The sequence below is a fragment of the Chenopodium quinoa genome, unplaced genomic scaffold (genome assembly GCF_001683475.1).
Source record: "Chenopodium quinoa cultivar QQ74 unplaced genomic scaffold, ASM168347v1, whole genome shotgun sequence".
Taxonomy (NCBI): domain Eukaryota; kingdom Viridiplantae; phylum Streptophyta; class Magnoliopsida; order Caryophyllales; family Amaranthaceae; genus Chenopodium; species Chenopodium quinoa.
Genome location: NW_018745684.1, coordinates 4,718,628 through 4,731,802, shown reverse-complemented (window position 1 = coordinate 4,731,802; position 13,175 = coordinate 4,718,628). Strand labels below are relative to the sequence as shown.

General features: G+C 35.2%; 1 protein-coding gene across 3 annotated transcripts; it reads left to right on the top strand.

Moving 5' to 3' along the window:
* The first annotated feature begins 1,596 nt into the window (after positions 1 to 1,596).
* Positions 1,597 to 12,850, top strand: LOC110718207. Of its 3 annotated transcripts, XM_021897015.1 has the most exons (21): positions 1,597 to 1,708; positions 1,855 to 1,916; positions 2,170 to 2,335; positions 2,877 to 2,951; positions 4,384 to 4,499; positions 4,980 to 5,094; positions 5,678 to 5,806; positions 6,021 to 6,068; positions 6,166 to 6,374; positions 6,477 to 6,673; positions 6,787 to 7,082; positions 7,555 to 7,704; positions 7,794 to 8,147; positions 8,241 to 8,390; positions 8,518 to 8,593; positions 9,471 to 9,598; positions 9,713 to 9,913; positions 11,183 to 11,323; positions 11,414 to 11,533; positions 11,918 to 12,124; positions 12,503 to 12,850. In XM_021897015.1, the coding sequence occupies exons 3-21, from the start codon at positions 2,201 to 2,203 to the stop codon at positions 12,656 to 12,658; spliced, it is 3,003 nt and encodes a 1,000-aa protein (XP_021752707.1). In that variant the 5' UTR covers positions 1,597 to 1,708; positions 1,855 to 1,916; positions 2,170 to 2,200; the 3' UTR covers positions 12,659 to 12,850. The 3 variants fall into 3 exon arrangements, with proteins under 3 accessions (XP_021752707.1, XP_021752708.1, XP_021752709.1); XM_021897016.1 differs by lacking the exon at positions 1,855 to 1,916 and having other exon boundaries at positions 1,600 to 1,708; XM_021897017.1 differs by lacking the exons at positions 1,597 to 1,708; positions 1,855 to 1,916; positions 2,170 to 2,335; positions 2,877 to 2,951 and having other exon boundaries at positions 4,398 to 4,486.
* The last annotated feature ends 325 nt before the right edge of the window (positions 12,851 to 13,175 follow it).

Genomic DNA, 13,175 nt, shown 5'->3' with positions numbered 1-13,175 from the left:
GTGGTGACTTAGTGAGTGTTTCATCTTATATTTTCGTAATAATATAGGTGATTACATTATGAATTGGGAAGTTTGTGATTGTACACCTTGTATTCCTTGTAATAATATTGTCCCACAACCACAAGCTCGCTTTGTTAAGAGGAGGGAGGCAAGGCAATGTTGAAGAATGTAAGTTAGTAAAAGAGAAAATTGATCTCAAAAAAAAAAAGAGAGAGAGAGAAAATTGATGGGACTAAAAGGTCCAAAACAATGTTTGTGAGAGTAAAATAGTGATCTCTCATACTCCCTCCGTTTTTAAAAGTTCGACTCACTTATTATTTATGTGGTCAAAATAAAATAAGTTTGACCACGGTTTATGACTTATACAATAGAAATAATTTAGCATGTGGGACCTTATTAGATTCATCTCATAATAAAATTTTCAAATATCAACTTTTTGTAATTTTTACTCATACATAGCCAAAAATATTCATGATCAAATATGTCTATTGGAGACCGCGTAAATGCCAAGTGAGTCGAGCTTTTGGGAACGGAGGGAGTATTTCTGTTACAGTATAGAGCAAACTTAAAAGAAAATTAATAAATATCAACATTTTATAATTCCACACTAAGTAAATTTTGCTAAAGTATGCTTCTTACGTAAAATATGCATTGACAAGTGTGGAAATTCTTAAATTAAAAAAAAAACAAATGGAGGAAGTATTAGACATTTCCCTTAGATTCACTGTCCCTTGTTATAAATGTTACTCATTCTGTAAAAAGATTGATATATAGTTGATCATACTCACCTCTTGACTATTCAAATTGTCAACAATCTCCTAATATATACACTTTTATTTGAATTTTCAATTCAAAATTACACATCTTCTAAAATCAGACTTGCATATTCAACTACTAAAATATCTGAAAAATAAATTCTCATGTGTGTCATGGATGGACACTCGTTAAGCTAACCGATAATCAAAGTTGGAACAAGCAACCTAACAAATTAATTCACATGGGATACAAATCATTATACATACTAACATACTCCTTATAGTATGATAGCATATATAGGGATTATACACCGCACTACCCACCACACTCCCCTCAATCGAGGGTGCCTTAATCCAATTGTCTTTTGCTTTATCTTTTCTTAATCACTTTGATTATAAAGGTCAATAAAATAGACAGTTCTGCAAAAGGGGCAATTTCGACTTTTCACCAATTACAGAAAAAAAATTCAGTCCCCTTAATTCCCGGGTTAGTTGGGCCACTTTCCCATCATTTTATCTCCCTTTTCGCCATGCAACACTTCACTCAGCCAAAAAAAAGAAAAAGTACAAAAAAATTATTAACGTTCTTTTGCTAATTTCACTGTCTGTCACCTTTCTAATCTTGTCACCCCACCACATTATCAACCAATCAACCAACCACATTAAATGACTCTTAATGGGTCCCACTCGTCTTCAAAGATCTTGCATTTAATTTGATTTAGAGCTGTGACCGTTTCCGTCAACAGCACGTCATTTTAGAATTATTATTATTAATATTTTTGTTAATTTTGACAAATTATTTTTTTATAAATTAATTAAAATTTGCCAAACTGTTAAATATTAATTAGTTTTTAATTAAATTTCTACATGTAAGAGAGAGAGACAGCGGAATAAGACAGAAAGAGGTGCCTGGGGGATCTGTAGCCTCCCTCCCCCACTGGCTACAACTTCAGGTAATTTTGAAATTTTTGTGAAATTTTATGTTATTTGGGATACATTTAATTCTTAATGATTTTGATTTCGAATGAATTAATGGTTTAAATAATTATATTATATGGTCAAATGTTGGAATTGTCTTAATTTGTTCACTCTGCTATAGGTTTAATCTGTTCAGAGGCGATCAAAGGTTGAAACTTTGTCAAATTTCTGGGAAATTCTTAGGTGGGGTTTGTTTAATTCGTGTTATTTTGCTGAATTTTGTAAAATTGGTTTGTTTGTTTTTAACAGAATTTGAGAGTACTTTGGTCAAATTGATGAATTTTATCTGGGATTTTGATTGTTCATTGAACCCAATTGATGAACTTACAGCATTATGCTAAATTGCGTACCTTTTGTCGTTAATTGTAGTATTTGATCAAGTGGGTCAATGCTTGATTATGCTCTAAATGATTTTTTTTGATGTTAAATTATGAAGAACTAGGAGGGTTTGAATCTGATAGTTGAAAATGGGGGTTATGTCAAGACGGGTTCTTCCTGTCTGTGGTAGCATTTGCATTTTCTGTCCGTCGCTGCGAGCGAGGTCAAGACAGCCAGTGAAAAGATATAAGAAGCTCCTTGCAGAAATATTTCCTAAAAATCAGGTAAAAGTTTGCAGCTTTTTCTTAGCTTCTGACTTCAGCACTGCTGTTTGTGTGATTGATTCAGTGGTTTTTGTTCAGTTTCTGTTTCGGTAACTGTTGTGTTAATTAGTGATCATAGCTGCAATTCCTACTTTACCATTTTAATAAAGAAGAGAGTTATGTTTTTGCTTTTATATGCCAATAAGGTGATATATGAATTCGATAATCATGCTCTCCAAGCAAAGCCTATGTAGAGATGTGGGTACAACCGTACAATTGGTACTTTGAAGAAACATGACATATGTTTGCAGTTGGAGATACATTGCTTTGGGCAATGGATGAATTTTATAATTTCATGTGCACAATTTCATGTTTAGATTACACACAATTGTAATTATCAGTTTTTTGATTTGTTATCTTTTGCAAAATTAACAGTGAATAAATATAGAGCTTGTTTGTAGTTTACTAAATAATGAGGGAAAAAGCTTAAGACTACATTTCCTGTGTGGATTTTGTTGGTTGCCTTGAAACATCATGAATTTCATATTGCTTCATTCCACAGGATATTCAGCCAAATGACAGAAAGATTGGGAAGCTTTGTGAATATGTATCAAAGAATCCGCTAAGAGTTCCTAAGGTGAATCTTCTTTTATTATGTTTATCGTTTGTTGGACAAGGTATCTCAGCTAATTGAATATTTCATCATCTTGGACACATAGTACACATTTTAACATGCATTGTATCTTGTAGTCCCTATATCACAATTCTACCTTTACCAATAACAAGACAGTAAGTATCCACCACATGGCTTACCAATAGATGAATCTTACTTTGTATGTTGTTCATTTATGACATACTTTCTATGTTCTAAATTTATCTTTTAGACAGTATTTGCCTAATTTGCACATACATTAAGAAAACTATTCTAGGGCTGAGCCAAAAGTTATTAAATGCAAGTTAGTTTAATTAGTCGTTAGAGAGATTAGGTAAGAGAAAGTGTAGGATTTGTGAGAGAAAAAAAATTGATGTGATTATAATTTTTTCAGAGAAAACGGGTCTACATCACATTGTGGCTTGGGCCATTTTTTTCCCTTTATTGGACATTGTGGCTTACTCACCTTTTTTTCCCAACCTTAATCAATTGATTATCTTGCTATGCTCTTTTCCCTTTTCGGACGGTTCCATATGACTAATCATGTTAGCCGAAATCTTTGAGTAGTGAGCTGGGTCTCTTAGACTCGTTGTTAAGGGGTCCAGTTGAAGTTCTACACTCCTACCTGATTGTCTTTAGTTAAGATAAATATAACAGAGAAGGAGAAGAGATGAAAAGAGAGTGGAGAATGAAGAGGGTGCTTAAGAGTTAGTGATCGGCGTGGTCTCATCAACTTATACTTACTTATTTGGACATAATAAGTCCTGACAAGATAAGTATAGACAAAAGAAGTTCCAATAGGATTTTACATACAAGCTTGGAAAATTTCATATAAGTTCGGATAAATCAAAATAAGTTTAAGAGAACACACATTTATAGTAGGAATCCAAATACTTAAATGAAGATTTATGATTTCTGCTCCTTTCCATCTAGCTATAGATTTAGATATGACTTCTATGATTGAGATGTTCTTGAAATGGTATGACAATCTTTAGATGTTGATGAGAATTACTTGGATTTAGCTTTTATCTGCTCTTCAGTTTACTGCCATATTTGTTAGCAAGTGTTCAATGATTATGACATAAGGCTCATAAAAGAAGCACATTTGAGTTACATTCTGACCTTAGGTGGCAGGGGCTTTGTTTTCTATTCCTCTTTATCTTCATAAAAATATCTCTTACTTTAATCTGAAAAATGTTACTTGTTTGTGATGATGATAAATTGATAATGATAATGATGATGATGGTCATTAATACATGAATTTTTAATGTCTTCAAATTGCTGATCATTAAGGGTTGGAATTGTATTACACTTCTTATTCTATTTGTCATTTGACTTCGATGAAATATTGAACAATTAGACCTCACAAGCTCACTGTAACTATTCATCTCATCCTATACATTTTGTTAATTTGTAGATAACTGAATACCTAGAACAACGATTTTACAAGGATTTACGGAATGAGAATGTTGGATCAGCAAAGGTTGTTCTGTGCGTGTACAGGAAATTTATATCTTCATGTAAGGAGCAGATGTGAGTATGACTTATCTTTGTTTGTTTATTTTATTTTATTTTACATTAATATAAGTTTGCTAATGATACAGTTTGGCCATTCATTTTATTATTTACTCTGCCCGTTTGAAGTCATATAGATCTAGAAAGGAGCTTTTATAAAATAAAATAAAATAAATAAATAAGAACTCCGAGAGGAGCATGGGGGGGGGGGGGTTGTGATTCCTGTATTGTTCTTCAGGTTGGCCAAACATTCTCATAGTGATCCCTCATAATATATGCTTGTTGTCAACTTTATCTTTCTAGATGAAGACATGAACAACAAAAAAGTATCTCAGTACTTTTTGGTTGTCTTGAGATGATTCAATTCAATGCAATTTTATTGCTCGTGCCTGCTTATTTTCTTGAGTATGAAGCTCGCAAGGTCATCAGTATGTTTGAAGCCACTATTGTTAGTCCTTTTGGACATACGTCTTATGTTGGCACCTCAATTTCTTGCAGGCCACTGTTTGCCAGCAGTTTATTAGGAATCATTCGAACTCTTCTAGATCAAACGAGCCAAGAGGAAATGCAAATATTGGCTTGCAATGTCCTTGTCGACTTCTTAAATGTCCAGGTAAGGAACTAGTTTTCATTGTCCAAACCATACCATACCATGTGATTAGACCAACCCTTCTAATAAGGGTTTGTGGAGGAAGATAGTCAGATAGATGGGGTTACATGTTTGATGGATTGATCCTGTAAACACATGGTGGATTTTTCCCCCTAACAAGAAGACCGTTGACTGACCTACTTCACAACTAATAAGGACAGTAAGACACTTCTCATCTAGTTCACATAGCTGTCCGATATTTAGAATTTTTAGTACTTTGCACTTGATTTTTTTCTTTCTAAATTCGTCCAGCTTTCAGAAAGCAATGGTGTTGTAATAATCATGTTAGTAGTTGTGCTTGATAATTCCTCTTTTGATATCTTAATCCACATTAAACTTGTATATTGGCATGTATGCGCTAGTAGAGTCAGATGAAGGGTTATGGATGTGATCAGTGACAAATGATCTAAAGTTTTAAGAGTTTATATCCTACCCAATATGAAAAAATGATACCTACAGTCTTAATATTGATTATGTTTTAATGTAACCGTCTTTTTGGATAAGACTTACCCAGGATGAGGATGTTGACATTCTTAAGTTTCCATAGGTGGAGAGCACATATATGTTCAACATAGAAGGCCTTGTTCCCAAACTTTGTCAACTAGCTCAAGAAGTAGGGAATGATGATAGATCTTTGTGCTTGCGGGCAGCTGGATTGCAAGCGCTTTCCTCAATGGTAATGTCTCCCTTGACTTTCTCAAGAGCATATCTGGCCTTGTCATCTATTCCTACCCTCATTTCCTAATGTATAATTCAGTCCAGAGATGTTGCAAATCTGCAATAGCTTAATTATGCTCTCTTGTTTACTAATCTATTCTTAGGTGTCATTCTATTCGCTGACAATTTTATTTTATTTTTTTGTTAATTTCCTGAAACTGTTCTGTATATAGGTGCAATTCATGGGTGAACAGTCCCACATTCCAATGGAATTTGACAAAGTAAGGATGAATCTATGATACTATTATATATTAAAAAATAATCTTTGTGCCTAATTTTCTATTTAGTCTGATTTATCTTATTTTGATAAATGGTTAGATCATATCAGCAACTTTAGATAATTTTGTGGACACCCAAATCATGCTTTTGAATGGCAAGCTGGATGGAGTAATTTGTGAAAGCCCAGATCAATGTAGCCGAATATCAACAAACATTGATGATAATAAGCTGTCAACTGTAAACATTTGCAAAGATGCCACTTCTTCATCGGACCTTCACAACATTAAACAACAATTAGAACTACCAATGTATGATGACACGTCGACGCCTGTGTCATTCAGCTCATTCTTGTAAATTTTATTGAGCTTGTCTTGATTTTTAGAAAACTTCTGTTTTGTCTCCTAATGTAGGAATGCTTCAAAAAGTCCTTCTTATTGGGCTAAGGTCTGCTTGTATAATATGGCTGGCTTAGCCAAGGAAGCTACGACTGTCAGGCGTGTACTTGAACCCTTTTTCCATATATTTGATTCAGAAGACTGCTGGTGTCCCGAGAGGGGGCTGGCCTCCTCTGTCTTGATGTATATGCAAGTGGTGTTGGAAGATTCAGGTTAACTTTAATGCTTGTCACTTGATTATACATAATACTATCATAGTCCAGTGACGTGTTACTATCCTGGATTTGGCTTGTCTTTCTTATTTTTATTAAATAATTTTTTGCAGCTGCGGAAAACTCTCATTTGTTACTGTCAATCTTGGTGAAGCACTTGGATCACAAAAATGTTGCCAAGCAACCTCTTAAACAGATCAGTATCATTCATGTCATCAGGCAACTTGCACAGTATGTTAAGCAACAAGCTTCAGTTTCACTAACAGGTGCATTGACTGACCTACTAAAGCATCTACGCAAATGCATGCAATATTCAGCAGATGCTTCTAGCTCTGGAAGTGGAGCAGAGAAGTTAAATGCAGATCTTCAGTCAGCATTAGAAAAATGTATCTCTCAGCTGTCAAGTAAGGTTTGTTATTTAATCTTCCCTTCTCATTTTTCTTTAACATGCAAGGTGCAACATTGACTAAGTTTGGATCCTACAACTGTTACACTGTGAATTCCTCTAAAAAACACATAAAGAAATGTATGCTTAAATGATTTGCATTTTTTGTTCAGAACATGCCTAATCTATTAAAAAATTTAATATGTTAATATTCCTTTTCTCCCCCATCCTCTCTGTTTTATTTTCTTTGTTTTATTATTATTATTTTTTCGTATGGGCTGGGGTGGAGAAGGTTGGGTATAGGTAAGGAGATAAAGCATGAACTTAATGGATATTTTTTCAGATAACTACTGTTCTATGCCTTTGTTAAAATAAAAATTAAAAAAATAAAAAAAAATAAAAAAAAAATAAAAAAATTAAAAAAAAATTAAAAAAAAAAGAAAAGAAAAGAAAAGATAAGGCTCTAACTTGGAAATGTATGAGATGGTATTAACAGGTTGGAGATGTTGGGCCAATTCTTGATATGATGGCTGTAGTGCTTGAGAATGTTCCAAATAGCAACATTGTTGCCAGAACAACAATCTTCTCTGTTTATCGCACTGCTCGGATAGTATCTTCCCTACCCAATATATCTTATCACAAAAAGGTGAAATGTGTTTGTTTTATTTTGAATACTTACTGCAGGCTATAATTTCGAACCATATCTAACATCTGGCCTATTTGCTTAATTTCCAGACCTTTCCTGATGCTTTATTTCACCAACTGCTTTTAGCCATGGGCCATACAGATAATGAAACTCGAATCGGGGCGCACCGTATATTGGCCTCTGTGCTTATGCCCTCTTTGATTTGCCCTTGGTCAGACCAAAAAGAGCTGGCTTCGATAAACAGTTTTGGGCCTTCATCCATCCTTCCAAAATTGGAAGCAAAAAGTGGAAGTTTTTCCATTCCTGAGGAAAGTGAAGAGAAAGTACAATCTATGGACACGTTGAAAGACAGCCAGAGAAGGAATGATGTAAATCAGTCTCGAGTTTGTCGATCACATAGTAACTCATACAGTTTTAAGAGTGCTATGACCAATGGAAATATGGTGAGAATAAAAAGTTGTGCATAATTTTCTTCTGTTTTTGCTCTTGCTTGAATGTATGTAATTTATTTTAACCTTTTCTTTTATGGTTTCCAGGAGCTTGCTTCACTTAGACTGAGTAGTCATCAAGTCAGTCTCTTGCTTTCCTCTATCTGGGTTCAGGCAACTTGTAGAGAAAATACCCCTTTCAATTTTGAAGCAATGGCTCACACTTACAGTATTGCTTTGCTTCTGACCCGGACCAAGGTTTGATTTTTCTTTCTGCTTCGCTACTGAGTATTGACTATTTCGTGCTTTATAAATGTTCCATAAGCCTAGCACATACCCGAGTTTATCTTCTTTACTTGCATAACGTTTTGACTTAAAATGACAGACTTCCAGTCATGTGGCTCTGGTTAGGTGTTTCCAGCTAGCATTTTCTCTGAGGAGCATATCCCTTGATCAAGAAGGTACTCTTTCTCATCTGCCTTCACTCTTGTCCCTCAGTTGTTGACAGAAATATTTCAGTGTGATATCATTTAAGAACATTCGCTTGACATCTGAAGATTGTCTCTTTTCCTTCATTTTAGAATTTGTTCAGAGATTAGTATAAGCAGTTTCTTCTTGCCTATTAGGGTGCCCCCAACCTGACAAAATTATTTGACCTTTGGTCTGTCTCACCCAGAAGAAAAGAATAGGGCTGTGGTTGTACTTCATTAGTTTTAAATTAGGCAGAAACCACTGCTCAAAACCCATTTTATAATCAAGCTTAATGTTGTTGGATATTGCAGTGTCCAGCTCTACTACTTCTGCTCATATGCTGCATCTCATGAACATAGAAAACGAAAAATCTGAGCCCTTTGGACTTTCCCGGGCAGCCTACACTGTTTAAAAGGAAACAAGGTCATATGACAGAAATATTACCTCAGCGAGTGGGTTCTAATAACTACTATAAATGCCTTTATTTTATTTTATTTTGGATCCCATGACTTCTCTTTTGAAACTCATATGACCACTGTATAAAGCACTTGTTTGTTTATAGTTTTATACAATTAGTGATATAGGGATGATATTCAACAAAGTTGAATTTTGGATGTCAATTCATAATAGGTAATTAGGTATTTATTTTTTCATTATTACTGATCTTTGCTTCACCAGGATCTTTAGAGAATTGATGTAATTGATGAACAATACTGAACATCAGTGTCCGAGAGGAATAGTTATCCAGTTCTTTTGAGTCTTTTAGAGTTCAAGTCTTCAAATTCTGGAGCTTTGCTGATTTTCTGCTTATATATTTTAGAGATATTACATGTGCACCTCTTTTAATTGTATGTTTGCTTATTGAAGGAGGTCTACAACCATCTCGAAGAAGATCTCTCTTCACCATGGCATCAAGCATGCTTATATTTTCAGCAAGAGCAGGCAATCTTCCGGAGCTGATCCCTATTGTTAAATCATCTTTGACAGATATAACTGTAATATGCCCCACTCAAGATTGCTCTGCAGAGGATTGCTTTTTTCTCTGTTAAAGGTTAGCCTTCGTAATACATCCCAATAATAATATTGATGGCTAATTTTTTTCATGGCAGGTTGATCCTTATCTGGAGTTGGTTGACAATATCAGACTCGAAGCAGTCATCCAGAAACTAGTTGATGGTGGAAGGACCTATGGATCAGAGGAAGATGAATTTGCTGCATTAAAATCTCTTTCAGCTGTAGAATCAGATGAACAACAGTTGAAAGAAACTGTTTTATCTCACTTGATGTCTAAATTTAAGGAGTTATCAGAGGTAATTGGCCAGCATCCAATCAGTTTTTAGTGAAACCTAGCTTTCACGCTAATGATCTGTTACCCTGTAGTTATATGGTATTTAAAGAGTTAAGCCCCTATTCATGTAAGAGAGATTTTGAGAATGTTTCTCGTTTGAGATTCAATTCTCTAAGTGAAGAATTAAACAGCATGAATTAAGAGAGTTTTGACTCTTAGCATATATGTTTACTTCTCTCACCTAAAGGTGCTAGTGAAGGGACATATGCTGTCTCCTCTTGTTGCCAACATATACAGAAGATTTAGTGTTATTGCCCTAGTTTGAACCTTATGGCCTACCTTCCCTTCCCAATCTCTCTCAACTAAAAATAACATCTATAACATGGTGAGGGGGTGTTGGGAGGGGGAATGCAGAAATTTCCATTCAGCCTATTGGCATATCCCAGTACATTTCAAATTAAAAACTTGAGCTTAACAAACATGAGGCTTCTGCATCTTCTTTCCATGTTCGTTTGATGAGTAATCCACATTCTTCAACACTCATTTCCCTCAACGTCTCATCCAGGATAGAATATTCTACGTTTACTAGATCTATTCCTTCGTTCACTTCAGCATCATTTACCTGCACTGATCTCTTCATCAGTAATTACTATATTCCATTTTACTGGTTATTACAAAGCTTTCCTTAGCTTGCACATTTGGTGCCTGGTACATTGTTTTAGCAGCTAAATATTTTTGTTTGTATGTGGGACTATATTCTATCCAATACTTGCAAGTGACATGCCTTTAGGAACTTCATGTACTGAAATGTTTAGTCTGACAGGTTGAAATGAATGAGTTAAATTAAATATATTTGTTAATGTGGAAATTTTGTGTTGAACAAAGGTCTGTAGAAGGTAATAATGAGAGAAATGATCAATTGTATTTTGGGAAAATGTTGCATGGATGATTTAGCTAACCAGATTGATTGGCTGGGAAAGAGTACACATGGAAGTTTATTTAGGAAGGGCCTTGACCCTTCCTAGATTTAAGAACTCCCATTTTCTTGATCTAAATAAACCAGGACCAACTTTCTATTCTAGACGAGTCTTTATACTACAATGGTTTTATGTTTGGCAGGGTGAGCTTGAAAATCTATGTCTCATATAGGCAATATTTGGCTGTGTAATCAAGTAATCTATTGTATAGGCTCCCAAATATTTGATACATTTTGAAGTTGAGAGAATGTGACAAATTCCACATACAATTCTTAAAAAAACTCTTCTTACTTTTGCGTGCTTGTTTTATGCAGGATGAATTATCTAGCATAAAGAAACAACTTTTACAGGGATTTTCACCGGATGAGTCATATCCTTTGGGTGCTCCATTATTCATGGAGACACCGCAACAAAGCTCCCCACTTGCACAGCTGGACTTTCAATCTTTTGACGAGGTTAGATTTCTGTGTGTTATGTCTTGTGTATTTTCCCTTTTATAGGCTGAAGAGCAGAACATTTTTCAACCATGTTGAATTTGTACTCAGGTGGGCACTTCATTGTTTGACGAAGCCTTACCTGATGCTAGTGGAAGCCAATCTGGTCGTAAGACATCCAGTTCCTCCAATGCACTTGATATTCTAAACGTGAATCAGCTTCTCGAGTCGGTGAGTTCAGTTTCCATCTATGCTATGTTACACCTGTTGATTCATTCTTGAAATGTCTAGGTTATGTGCTAGAACTTTATGGTCATAGTCTGCTGGAGTGAGTTAAGGAAACCTTTCACTGTCTTTTGTTTTTGTTGGTGTTTGATTTTTCACACTTGTGTTTTTACACATTGAGAAGTTATATTTTCCTTTATTTGTTACGTTTTAAATATTTGCTGCTGGTAGGCAAAAGTGCAAAACATCGATAAATCTGGTGAATGTAATGATTCATCTTAAAGTAAATTTTAATTCCGCCTATGCAATGGTACCAGAAAGCGACTTCCTATCAGTTTTCTCAATACCTTTAGTCCTTCATGGTCTCTCATCTTTTTGTATCCAAAACAGGTGTTGGAGACAGCTCAACAAGTGGCTAACTTGCCTTCCTCCACCACCCTCATATCGTATGACCAAGTGAGAAACCAATGTGAGGCCCTTGTGACTGGTAAGCAACAGAAGATGTCAGTGCTCCAAAGTTTCAAGCAGCAACAGGAAACCAAAGCTATTGTTCTTGCTGATGACACTGAGATGAAGAGGCCCACAATCATGGACATGGTAAGATAACATTTAGTGTTTCCTCTTTCCAACAATGCCAAGTATCGATCATCCTCCCTTTGATTGGGTCAGAACCCTCTTTAAAAGTATTTGGGAACTTGGGAAGGAAACCCCTTTTCAAGGGAGATCACGGGGTCTTGAATCTGGGTTTTGCTGGTAGCCAAGTAGGGTTCCATGCCATTGTTGTCTTCCCCCCTCCACCCCTAGATTATAAATTAAATAAAAATTAAATAAAGGAAAAAAAAAAAAAGACATGACAGGATTAGTCTACCATATTATTATTTGGAACCTTAATACATTCTAGTATTCTAATACCATGATTCACCAGACAAGCTTGTTTCATTTGGACTTGACTTATTTCCTTTAATTGTTGATCAGCCTATGGAGGAGGAACCTATTCCTGATTTGATAGGCAAAGAAATGATCCAACGCCATGATCAGTTGTATCCTTGCTCATTGGAGTACGGTTATCAATCTTTTCGGTTACCACCTGCAAGTCCCTATGACAAGTTTTTGAAAGCAGCCGGATGCTAAATGAACAGGTTAACTCTGTATTTCATGTATGTAATAGCATAATAATTCCATTTTTTTTTTTCCTCTTATAATCTCCATTTCCTTGTAAGTTTTCCATAAGTGGTTAATTTTTTCATTCTTTGTAATAGAAAGTTATGTTATATACTATACAAGTTGAAATATAAAAAAATTTTGGTTGGTTGAGTTGTGATAGAACCATATTGAGACACCTAAATTGTTGTTTCAACGGTAATCAGCAGAATGTATCATTTATAAAAATTTGTCGATAACGATGAAGCTTAATGCAGGATTTGTATATAGTTTGCTTTGCTGGTTTTTTTCCAAACTTGGTTGTTCGTGTATCATTGGAGGAAATGCTAGTAACCACCTCCGCAGTTGAGGAGTTGTGCATCACTGAGTTGGTGCAAATGTGCGAACGGTGTTAGTAATAAGTCGGAAGGTGTTGAAGACCAAAATGGGTGCAAATGGGAGGTGGGCTGTGTTTTGGGTGAAAATCTAGCTAGGACAGTGGTCTAGG